This window comes from Halyomorpha halys, unplaced genomic scaffold (assembly GCF_000696795.3).
Source record: "Halyomorpha halys isolate HHAL.00 unplaced genomic scaffold, Hhal_1.1 Scaffold422.1, whole genome shotgun sequence".
Lineage (NCBI taxonomy): Eukaryota > Metazoa > Arthropoda > Insecta > Hemiptera > Pentatomidae > Halyomorpha > Halyomorpha halys.
Window position 1 is genome coordinate 967,800 of NW_027111899.1, and position 13,147 is coordinate 980,946.

The following is a 13,147-nucleotide window of genomic DNA, read 5'->3' on the forward strand; positions in this document are numbered from 1 at the left end:
AATATATACCTTCAAACATATAGATGAAAGTTTACTTCACGGTTCCTTGGTCTACAGAGGGATATCTGCTGGGCTAGATCTGAGACTAATAAGAATCGTGAATTTCTGTTAGCAGGGTGAATTTCAGTTATATTCCTCACCTACATCTACAATGCTGTTCTCAGATCCACTTATTTTCCTGACCCATGGAAATTATCCATAATCAAAATGATTCCCAAACCTCGAAAGCCACCAGAACACCCACCCTCTAACCGTCCTATCTCTCTGTTACCTATCATGGGAAAAATCCTTGAGAAACTTATCTTAACCCTATATATTACCCCTTATAATACCCCATCCTAGATTCCAACCACATAATCCTAGATCACCAGTTTGGATTCCGAACATTGCTCCACTATCCAGCAATGCCATCGCGTGGTTGATGTAGTTCTCGTCTTCATTGGAGCGCGGAATTTACTGGTTGGGAGTGTTTCTTGATGTAGAACAGGCTTTTGATCGAGTCTGGCACCCAGGACTGCCATACAAGATCCGTAAATTCCTACCCCCTACATGTTATTTCATTATCCGTTCTTATCTCTCAGACAGGTTATTTCAAGTAAATAACAACAGCGCTTATTCACCCCTCTTTCATCAGTCTGCTGGTGTACCTCAGGGTAGTATCCTTGGTCCTATCCTTTATACAGTGTTTACAGCTGACATCCCAACTCATCCTAACACTATTCTCACCACGTATGCCAATGACACATGTTTATTATCAGTGAATAATGATCCTTCCATTGTATCCCAATCCCTCCAATCCCGCATCACCACCCTTGAAGAATGGTGCCAAAACTGGAGGATTAAAATAAATTCCAATCATCCCACCAAATCACCAAAAATCCCACCAAATCACATTTACCCTTCGTCGTAAACCTTCGTCTTGCCCCACAGTATCTTTTAATAATACCCCACTTATTCCTGTTGAGCAGATCCTTTACTTAGGACTAAATCTGGACAAACGACTGACATGGAATACTCATACAAAACTGGAAAGACAGGAAACTGCTCGTCGATTCCGACTATTACAACATTTACTAGACAAACGGTCTAAACTTCCAATCCATTACAAAAGACTGATCTGAGCTATGGGGCTCCAATAAACCATCTAATTCCTCTCGAATCCAATCCTTACAGTCCAAATTCCTTCGTAAAATCTTTAATACTCCTTACTTTGTCACAAATCAAATCATCCATCAGGACCTCAATGTCCCCTATGTTGCCGATTTGGCCAGAACCAGATACCAATCCTTCCATAATAAACTTCCCAACCACCCAAACCAACTCGTTTCTTACCTGGCTTCTCCTTCATTGCCTAATAATCCTCCTAGGCGTCTGAAAAGAAGATGGCCTCGAGATCTTCTCCTTTAGAAGTGTTTTTGGAGTTCTATCAATGGGTAGATTCTCCACACGTTTGAATCATGTCATAAAATCACTTACAGCAAATTTACTTGATGTGTATATATGTATACAGTTGTAAATAACAATAAATAAATTATTAAAAAAAAAAACTATGAAGTACCTGAAACACAAATTTAAAAAAAAAAATCCTTTTTTCCGATGTGCCACTATTAAAGCAGCGGAGAATTCAACTTTTTTTTCTTCCGAGAAAATAATTTAAGTCAATTACTATTCTCAATTATTTATTATTAGTATATTATCATTTCTATTCCATTGCATATTGTCCCAGGCGAAAAAGGAAGAGGAGTGTTAGTATTTACGAAAATCGAAAACAGAATGGCCTTCGATAATTTTGATGAAATTCTCATAGAAAGTGATGGGATAGTCGTAAACCGAGGGAAGTTGGGAATCGAGATGTCAGCTGAAAGGGTTCTACAAGCTCAGAAAACAATGATAGCCAAAGCATTGAAAGTAAGTGTTAAAAAAAATCACTTTTTGTTTGTTTGTTTATTAAGAAATTAAGGCGTAAAACCCAAAATCACTTTTTAAATTATTATTGTAATTCTTTTTTAAATATAATACTTGTAACAATATAAACTAATTGGTAATTAATATATAAAAGAAAATAGTTTAAATTATTAAAAGAAATTCTTTGGACACTGATACTTTATCTACGAGACTGAAAGGGGGAGAAGCAGGGTCGGAGAGAGAAAAGAAAGGTCCTGAGGCGAATTTTGCCGAACCCCCGGGACAAGCTACCCCGGGTCCCCTCAAATAATAAATTATTTAATGGAACCCTTGAACAACTGTAACCCAAACTCGGCCATTGTAATTTATGGTACAAAAACATTCATATTGTAAGGATATTACATAATTATGATATTATTTAATATAAATTTTATTAAATTATTATATTTAATTCTCAATAATTTTATCTTTAGTGATCAGAATTCCTCTTAGCAAGGTTTAACCCTTTTAGTGCCGGGCGAAAAAGAGGTGCAAAAAAAAAACAGTAGTATAAATGATCATTAAGAAAATAAAAATTGTGTTCTCTCTTACAAAACAGACTTGCCCATAAGAAAAGTCATATTTTCTATATAGACCATTTCTTACAAAATATTTATTTTACATTTCCAATATATTTGCTAACAAAATAAATAATATTGCATAACTAAAATAAAGAATAACTTCAAGGTTCAAGGTAAGCGTCGGACGGATTATTTCTTCCGAAGCAAAATTTGTTTACGTTGTTGTTGAAAAACTATTTTTTTTAATTACTTCGTGAGAAAATTATACCATTTATATTATAATATTAATTATATTATATTATTATACAATAAATATTTTGAGATAGAGTTGTCTCGCAATGCGAATAGTGAAGCACTACAAGGTGCGGTTCGATATATCGGCACGGGCACTAGAAGAATTAAAAGTATACCCAACCAGGGATATACATACAGTTTTTCTTATGACCTTATAATGTAAGATATAATATAAAATTTACGATTTCATAGATCGATCTTAACACTTCAAAATAGTCATGACTATGAAACAATAAAGGCCTGAAAAACTAAGAGTCCTAATTTACTGTCTAATAAAAGTCTGGTCCCGCTTTTGTTGTATTTTCTCCAAAAAAAACTTTAATATTGAATCAAAGGTTATCAGAACGGGTTGGAATCTCATGGACCTTCCAACGTCCTAAAACTATTCTAGACCTGTCCGAATATTCGAAAAATAATCCTGAACCAGTTGAATATAGAGCCCACTTTTCTCAACTAATGTCAGTTACATTTATATGGGTTCCAAGCCATGTAGGAATCTCAGAGAATGAACTAGGCGATCACGCTGCAAGAGAAGCACTCGCGCTTTCGGGACGGGGTAAAGCAATTTTAACTCCGTCAGAGATGAGCAGACCTCTTGTAAAGGAAGTCAAAGATAAATGGCAATCTTTGTGGTATTAAAGCCCAATGAATAAATTAAAATTACTAAAAAGGACGTCAAGCCCTGGGGTACCTCCAGTCACAAATGCCGTAGAGAGGAGGTTGTACTGACCAGGCTGAGAATAGGTCACACGAGGCTCACCCACTCCTATCTTATTTCAAAAGAAACGCCTCCGAACTGCCAGTATTGCAACAACAATCTAACAATAAGCCATATTTTCTAACAATGCCCATATTTCACACCACACCTCAATAGCTTAGGACTAAACCAAGATATCTCAAAAACCCTTGGAGACGATGATAAAACAATAGAATTAGCGGTTCAGTTTTTAAAATCACAACATTTACTGGCAAAGATATAACATTGAATGAAAGAAAAAAAAATAATAAAATTACACAAATATGAGCAAAATTAAATAAAATATAAATGGCGTTGATGAATAATGAAGTTTGGCGCCACTAAACAAAAAACAAAGAAAGGGGCTGGAATGCATTTCATTTCGGTTTCAAGACTCCTATATATTTTTTTCCTTTAATGAGGGGTTGATTTAAAAGGACATAAAAATGAAAGAATCGAATTACGTACATCTCGTCGCTTAAATACCTGGTAATATAAATTACTATTTAAAAATTATGGCGCGCAGTGGTACAATGATACCATAATGGGACTAAAATTATTACGGCACTAAAATTATGGCACTATGCTGCTAACTGCAAGGATCATGGTTCGAATTGGGCAGTGACATAGTTATTTTCTTTAACACTGTAGCCGTGAGTCAACCCTGTGGGTTCTGAAACCCTCCTGAATTCCACCCAGCCTCATACACCCTTAATTGAGGAAAAATTTGGCGGTTGATCTTGAAAAAATTGACCTTATATAAACGTTTCATGAAGCCTATAAACAGTTCTGCTTTAAATGAAGCCTATAAACAGTGCTGCTTTACAAAGTACTGAACCAATGATCCTTCATGGGTCACATTATTATTTTAAAATAAAACTCAACACATGATTCTACAGACGTCAAATCCCAACCGTCGTTTCGAATACGGAGCCCTTACGAAGATCCTTCCAACAGCTGACGTTGGAGCCAGGTTTAGTAAGCGATAAAAAGGTTTTCAATGTAAAGCAGTAGGACTCGACAGAACTTAACCAAAATCCTTCGGCGATCTGCTCATGACCTAGTTCAAAAGATTGCTTCATTCCTTCCTCCCTCCTCGAGGAATTTAATTTTCTTTAAAATAATATCTAAGCCTTAAAAAGAGCAAACCATTAAATTTATGGGAAGCTCAATAGTTCCAAGAAACTATTAGTCTCAAAAACCTCTTGATTGGGCTATGACTCGGTAGTTATAATAATAGTTATAATCATTAAAAATAATTTTTAATGTATTTTTTCCTAAATTATTTCCGCTATAATAGAATGGCATACTTTTCTCCATTATCCCTTTTTAATAAATAGAATAAGACATGTACTCCCAAAATTAAGCATCATGAGAGTTAGAATTCCATTTTTTTTTTTTTAAATGGATGGTGACTATGGTTTTTTTTACCAGAATCATTCCTTGACCTGTTCATCAATTGGTACTTAGTTAACAAATATCATTTATAGAAGTTTTTTGTTTTTTCGTTAATTAAAAAATAAATTAATTCTGAGAAATGTCAATTTTTTCTTAAGAACTTAATTTATTTTTAGTTCCTGTTTTTACCCAAAGCCGTGAAATAAATTGAAATGAAGCCTTCCTCAAATAATGAAGGAAAGGAAAAAGTCGTATTAGAATTGAAACCATTCAAAATCGAAAAATAAAAATAAATACTTTCAGAAATTCTATTATAAAATATGTAATATAACATAACTATTCTAAGGCTTTCCCTTCCCTAACCCAGGGATTTCTTATTGTGTTGGAGTTGCTGGTAGCCGTTATGGCCCTGGATTTTAACAGAAAATACTATTCCTTGTATTTTCTACTAAAACCTAGGGTCATGTTTGGTAACAAGCCAATGAGAAGTATGAACGAAAACATCACAAGTTAACTTCCGTAATATTCCTTCAAGGCTGCTGATTGTGGGAAACGCTAATTGTGCCAGTCTCACCACGCTAGAACTCAGGCGGGAAATTAAAATTTTGACAAAGGAATGAGAATCAGATTTGTCAAATTACTGTATTGAAGGATTTTTCTTTTCATACCTTAAAAGGCTTTAAAACTGGTTCGAATCTCATCTTGTAAAATCAAGTTCGCCTAAATTTTCCTTATAATTGATAAGGAAATTATGAGGAAAATTGATTATAAGCTCTTGAAATAAACAGATTTTGGACAAATTTTTAGAAATTTTGGGATTAAAAAATGAAAGAAGAAGAAACCTTAGAAATGACTTATATTACGTTATAAAAATATATTCGGGAAAAAAATATTAATGTGAGCTGAATCACATAATTTCCATTATTTGGGAAATCACCCACACATTCTGAAAGTTATTAGAGTGCTACCAATGGGTAGTTTCTCTACACGCCTGTAACAGTCCAATTTAACTTAGATCATATTTACTACATGTATTATAATGTACAGTTGTAAATAGCAATAAGTAAATATTAAAAAAAAAAAAAAAGTTACACATCATAAGGTAAAAAAGATTCTTGATTTTCGCCTTAAGTCCTATGAGAGATAATCCACCAACCATCAAGGAATAAAAGTGTATTAAACTTTTGTTTCTAGTTTTCTATGAAACTACGGGTTTTTTTTTTGTTACTCAACTCTTCGCACTTTACACCGCTTATAGCGTTGTCGCTCCATCACTCTAAAGCAAAAATAATTTTCAAATAGGAGTTGTCGTTCCTCACATCAGTGTGATCTAACTTCTCATTTCCACATATTTGTCTAGATTAAATTAAATCCTTTTCTGACCTCTTCACAACAATTTTATAAATCCCAATTCGTACTTTTCATACATCTTTATGCAAAATTTTCTTTATGATTTTCCTGCAGACTAAAACAGCTCATAATTAAATACATTAATCAATTTTGTAAAAGTGGGATTTTTTAAGTAATTATAAATCAATGTGGCTTTGAAACTTCTTCCCCGGAATGTCATTATAAGTTTTCTCATGATTTATTCTTCAGGGAGGTTAATTTACTTTTCTAATACTTCGCCCTCCATTCCAGGGAAGTTCTTTAGAAAACTGTGACACAGTGTCTGAAAGTCACGGGCTCTATTAAAATCGCCTGCAACGGTGGGTGAAATATTGAGGGGGGGGGAGTTGAATCCTTAGAGAATAAATTATAATTCCAAGTATATACTATAAATGTTTACGTAACGAAAATACACGGTATTTATAAAGTTTGTCTACATGGTGTTACAATCCTTCGTGATGTAAGTTATCTGTTTAGATGTTCATCAAAATTAAATCTGCACCGCTACAACCAATGAAGGATTAGAGGTGTAGTACTGAATTACGAAATTCAACGGAGATAAAGTGAAAAAAAACTTTATTGGTAAACAAATAGTACAATGAACATTACGACATGCTACAACTATTACTGGTACTGATCTTACAAGCTTGGGATTGATGGGGGTATATATAGGAGCTGTGGAGGGAGGTGGCTCGGAGTTGTAGAGTCAGCAGGAATTGCTACCATAACTCTGTACATCGTAAGGAAGTACTGTTACTAGTCCAACGGTTGTGCAAGGAGGTTATTTGGTGAGAATGACGCACGACAGCTCAATTTTTACCCAATTAAGGGTAAACACTTTATGAGGTAGGGTGGACCCCGGAGGGCTCCTGAACCAAAAGACTGATTCACGGCTATAGTAATATATATTTATTTGCTACTCCAACAAAAAGTAATGTACAAAGTGCTCCAATAAACTTGCAAATGGAGTTGATCCTGTTTCAAGAAAACTCACTCCTAAAATTTAAATTTGAAGACCTAGAGTTGTGCGATTTCTACAAAAAATACCTCGATAAGACCCCATTTTCTGCAGCTTAGAAAATTCGCAAGAAGATTAATTGGTGCGTTTGACAGTACTTTATAATGATGACAATTAATAAATCTAACCATCGTACAAGGTTGACTGAGGATAATTTGGAAAATTCTTTACGTCCAAACATCGTTGGATTAGTTTCTCAAGTTCAAGGTCAGGTGTCTCATTGATATCGGTGTTGCTATTTAACTTTCGTAGTTTGTAATAATTCTAAATTTCACGATTTAATTATAATTTAGTACCTATTTTTTCATTGCATTTTTTTATTTTAATACCAATGTTGTATTATTTCATGTCTGATACCTATCGTTAAAAGTTATGAACACTGCGTCTCGCGAACGTATTAGCACATTTAAGTTTAGCCCACATGTCAAAGGTTGCCCATACCTGGTTTATATGGTAATTAAACAAACTTGATGTTTAACAACTTTAACTCTAATTGCTTATTTTTATATTTATTTGATTTTGTGGCACCTGCTCTCCAAGTAGATCAGCGAATACATGTTATACATCTCATCGTTATCGATCATGATAATCTGCCACTATGTTCTGTCGTAAAGTCAATGTTTTATGAACAATATTTTTGCAAAATAATTTATACGCCTTACTTGATATTTTAGTTTTATTGTGTTGAGTGTGAGGTAAGTATATAATATTTTAACAACAGGCCATTTAAAGGGCGGATATAGGTGCGGGGGGGCCCATTGAACGGAGCACTAACTATAAATCACTTTTCCCTTCTGGCATTCTACTCCTGGCCTAGGTTCTTACCGAGGGACCATCATTCATTCCGAGTCGAAGACAACCACCTCGTTCGCTACTTCTGTATTTAGTATAATAATGACTTTCCAAACCGGAGTTGAACTTGGAGGAGCACGGAACCCTTCGTAGCCATCTACACCCGGCTCGTTCAACTGTGTATCTTCTGTAGGAGGTTCTTCTCATTCCCAATCACACCATTGCTTGGCTTATTCCCCATGGCTGAATCTCCACTTATTCTCTTTAAACTCCCTCTTCTTGGAAACGAATTTGAATAGTGAATCTGCGTTTGTCAAGTACCAATAATGCTAAGATCTATGTAGGCTGCTAAACATAAAAAAAACAAAAAACATTTCTTTATATATCTATGTGGAATCCCGATAATAAAAAAAGAATTATAATATTAAACAGTTTTGAAATAAACATAGGTCGTGAAATATACCCTAAGGCAAATGCTGTATAATAAAATAAGTAAACGGATTACTTCAAACAATTTCACCAATCAATCAACTTTAGGCATTTTATAATATCAACAATGAACATACTTTGATTCTTGTATATTATTTTATATAATATTATTTTAATTAAGTATATAAGCATTTAGAAATATTTAAACTAATCTTGATTATCAATACGTACCACTTTACACTTTATTAGGCTTCTTCCAAAACAATCATCAAACTGGAAGGCGCAAAGTAGTAACTAAGCGATGATGCTAATGATCAAAACCACTATCAACCGTTCATCATTCAATCTTTTCAATCTTGCCCTAACATATTAAACCCTTTATTAACTGAAATGAGAAATTATAAATTTACGTAGATATAAACATAAGGCAAATAATGACCCGTATTTTATTTCAAAAGTATATTAGTTGTTTTTTTATTTTTTTCCTTTGGTTTATTTTTTACCAACATGTAAACTAACGATATCAATTTAACTTCGTCAATATTTATATACGTTATATTACGTTATACTAAATATGACGAAATTCTACTTAATTAATAGTACTTGATATAAGTGACTAACCAGTAATCCGTCACTCTGGATCTATTTTTATCTAATGATAAGAACAACATTCAATTCTGATTGTGATATTTCTATAATAACCCACTTCACTTATTCCTGTTTTAGTTTTTCGATATGACAAATAAAGAAATTAATTTATTGTATTTTCTGAAAAAAAAAAATTATATATGATCTTAAAAAAGAGACCGAAAATAGGTCAAATAAAACAGAAATCACTACCTTCAGGAAACAACAGTTCGAGGGTAACATAAAGAAATAATCCTCCGATTTAAAAATTCTTTTTTTGGTTTTTTTAAAGTAACAATTTTTATAATGGTTAAAAATCATGTAGTCAAGTGGGTTAGAAATGCGAGAAAGAGAGAAAACAAACAGTGAATGTAAAAGTTCTTTTAATGTGCGCCTATGTTTCGACCTAAGTTGCGGGACTATGTAAAACAATATACCACCATAAAATTATAAATACAGTTAAGAATAAATATAAGTGTAATATGAAACAATTAAATTGTTGCCATAAAGAGAGATGAAAAATAGTTGCAGGATTTGATTTATTCATCTAGCTTTGTATTTAATTTACATAATACTCTATGTAATTATAATATACATTAAGTTTTGTATTTATACATAAATTTGATTTGAAAAATGAAATAAACGTTAAATATAAAAGAATACATTAAAAATATAGAAGTCATATAAGCCAAAGAGATATATAGTAAAACAGCAAATAATATAAATGTGGTCATAATGGTAAATTAGTATAGTTTATAAAGGCAAATATAAATTCAGACATAATAGAAAAGGGGCATGGCACTACGGAATCGTTCATTATTATTATATAGATAACAATAACCTATAAAAAAATCATAATTTAAACAATAAATTGAATAAAAATAAATTTCCTAAATAAATAAATAAATTTTTTAAAAAAAGTATTGTCAGTGCCATAGGTCAGTTATGGCTTCCTCACCATTTCTACTGACGGTATATATTTTTTTCCTATCCGTAATTGTGCAATAAATATAATCTCTTATTTTATAATAGCAATACAAAAATGTAGGTAGGTTAATTATTTAATTAAGGAAAAGTATAAGACGGAATCTGATGAAATTGATAATGAACCCAATTTATACTAATCCTTAGATTTTCTCTAAATTTGGGTCATATCGGACAAGCCTATTTTTAAATATTACTGTGTCGAGGGAAATACGTTTGCCCATGTGTATACGAAAGTATTAGACGGAAACTGATTAAAATCGATATAAGGCCAACCAGCACAATCCCAGAAAATTCATTAAATAGATATATAATAATATTTATTATGATGAGAATACTGTGGATATATTATAGTATATAGTAATATATATATGGAGAATATCGTTGTTTATGATATGATATGATAACACATTAGCAAAAGCTAATTTATTAGTGCCAACGTTTCGGCCAGAATCTCTCGCCTTCATCAGGGCTACGAAAAAAACAAGATAACAACTGATGAAGATATATATATATATATATATAATATTTGAATGATATTAGTGCAAAATCAAGTTGCAAAAAAGTGAATTGTTTGAAAATTTACTTAAATTGATATCGGTAAACTACTATGAAAACTCTCACATATATACATATTATATTTAGTTGCATTCTAACGTGATTCTATATTCTCTACTCAATTTCAAAACCATCTGACTGAATTTTAATAGGCTCCCACCTTAAATCTGAATCCATAATGACAAAACAAATCCCTCAAAACGTTTATTATTTTTGTCTGATGATATATCTCTAACGCCTTCCTATGGAGGACCTAGGTTGTATTGATAAAATAAAAAATATGATTTTTAAAATTTATTAGAAATAATGCGCAACAAAATTCATGGATTCAAACATCACAAAAAAATTATATAAACATGTAAATAGGAAAAAAATCAAATATAACAGTCCTGATTAAACATAAAAGAACTATTCTTTTTTTTTTATTTTAATTATAATGTTGAATATGACCGAAAATACTGTAATGTAAACAAGCGTTCGGTCAATGTGCACCCTAAAGCAACGGCTTTAGGTTAATCACCTATAATTAGGCCTTGCAAGGTTGTACGATACCTTGATAATGCGTAATATGACATGGGACTTCAAAGGAGGGATATAGATGTCAACAACAGATGATTGACATCCGATATCACTCACAATCAGTTTAGTCAGTGACAGTGTTGCTTCTGTCAAAACGTTGACAGTTTATGTGCTTTGTTAAATATTTAGGCAAGAGGTAGATAGAGATATTCACTTTTTATTTCCTCCTTTAAATTGCTAAATAACTGTTATTTCAGATAACTTTTGTTCTCCAATTTTACTTTATTGGAATTTATCAAAAATATTACAAGAAAAAACCTCTGCTTAATGCAAATATCAGTATATCTTTAATACTTATTCCACTTATATACATGAGGTAGATACTTAAATTACCTATCAAGGTTTAAGAATAAATTTTATTTTCGTTTAAAAATAAATTCTACTGAAGACGTATTTAAAATATTTTTAAGACGTCATGAAAAATACTCATGGGAAAATAGTAGACGAAATCTAATAAAATCAGTATAGAACCAATTATAAATTAAATGTTACAGAGAGAGTTATCAGGCTTTTCATTCGAAACTGTCCTTGGGTCTATTTGATATCAATACATTTTGTTAAAAAAAAACCTCGGAAGAAAAATTTCTTAAGAGGTAACTTCGAACAAACACCTTCTGTTTCTCACTCAACAATGTTTAACTAAACTATATTTCTTTAAATGATTCTGTAGAGGAATGACATTTAATTTATCATAAGAAAGTGCCATTAGACGAGTTCGCTATTACTGTTAAAATTGGTGATAAATGTTTCTTGCGTTTCCTTTCTTCTGGAAGAAGTTCTTGTGAGATGTGTCCAAGTAATGTTAGTTAGGTAGAAATTTGTCATTTTTTTTTTTTTTTGGTTTGTGTGTTGAGATCAGTAAAATATATAACAGTTGATTTCATATCCTCTAGTATTCCTTTCTTATTATCCCTCAGTTTAACTATAACTTATTTATTGTATGTGTGTTTATTTATTTCTCAAAATCTTTTATCAAGTAAACAAAGAAAAAAATGTCAGTTAATTGGGTATAACATCCAAAATTCAATAGAATAGGTGAAAAGTATTTCCTGATTTTTTTAAAGAATTTTATTACGACTTTTAGTTTTTGGAAATAATTACAGTTATTTAAGGAGAATAACACATATGTATGTACAGGAGAGAGGCAATTATAGTTGAGAAACCCAAGAATAGAAAACAAATTTGTATATTTTGACGAGGACCAGTAAAAAATTATATTACAATAATATTGCAAATATTGGTTTAAAATAAATAACATAATTAAAAACTAATGTTATTTGCAGGACGGCAAACCTATCTTTGCCTTCACTGACTACCTCAACTCTATGATACATCGAAACTGTCCTACTATTGCTGAGTCTACAGATGTAGTCAATTCGGTCATCGATGGGCTTGATGGTATTATATTACTTGATGAAACTTCAAAAGGTAAATAACCTATGCTTTTATTTCTTTATTTTTATGATGTATTAAATTTAAGAACAATCATCATTCGATTTTCTCCAGAATTTTTTTCATAAGTAATAGAGAGAGAGAGCAATGGTTTATTTGGCCATGCTGCTTAAATACATTGGCTGCTACAATACACAGCGTACGCATCAATCCATAACTGGACATGTATTAATATTTTGAAAACAAATACAAATAGGATAAAACAATTTGAGTTTTTTGATACATAGTCTTTGAGAAAGGAGTATAACAGGGAGGTTAAACTGCCAGGAAAAGTTAAGCGAAAAGGTGGGTCTTATGATCAACTCCAGAGGAGTGGCAGACGAGTAGGAACCAACTACCGGCTGCCTCCTATTGCAGTTTATATTACAATGACCGACATTCCTATAGACCTCAGCGTAAACCTGAGATCCGTGGACGTGGTAATCT

The 13,147-nt window shown here is 32.2% G+C and overlaps 1 protein-coding gene across 1 annotated transcript in view; it reads left to right on the top strand.

Moving 5' to 3' along the window:
- Positions 1-13,147, top strand: part of LOC106682533 (pyruvate kinase) — a 48,838-nt gene that overhangs the window by 32,175 nt on the left and 3,516 nt on the right. Inside the window, exons 6-7 of the mRNA XM_014423443.2 lie at positions 1,727-1,908; positions 12,553-12,697. Of these exons, the coding sequence (XP_014278929.1) occupies positions 1,727-1,908; positions 12,553-12,697 (327 nt within the window). The remainder of the gene's footprint in view (positions 1-1,726; positions 1,909-12,552; positions 12,698-13,147) is intronic.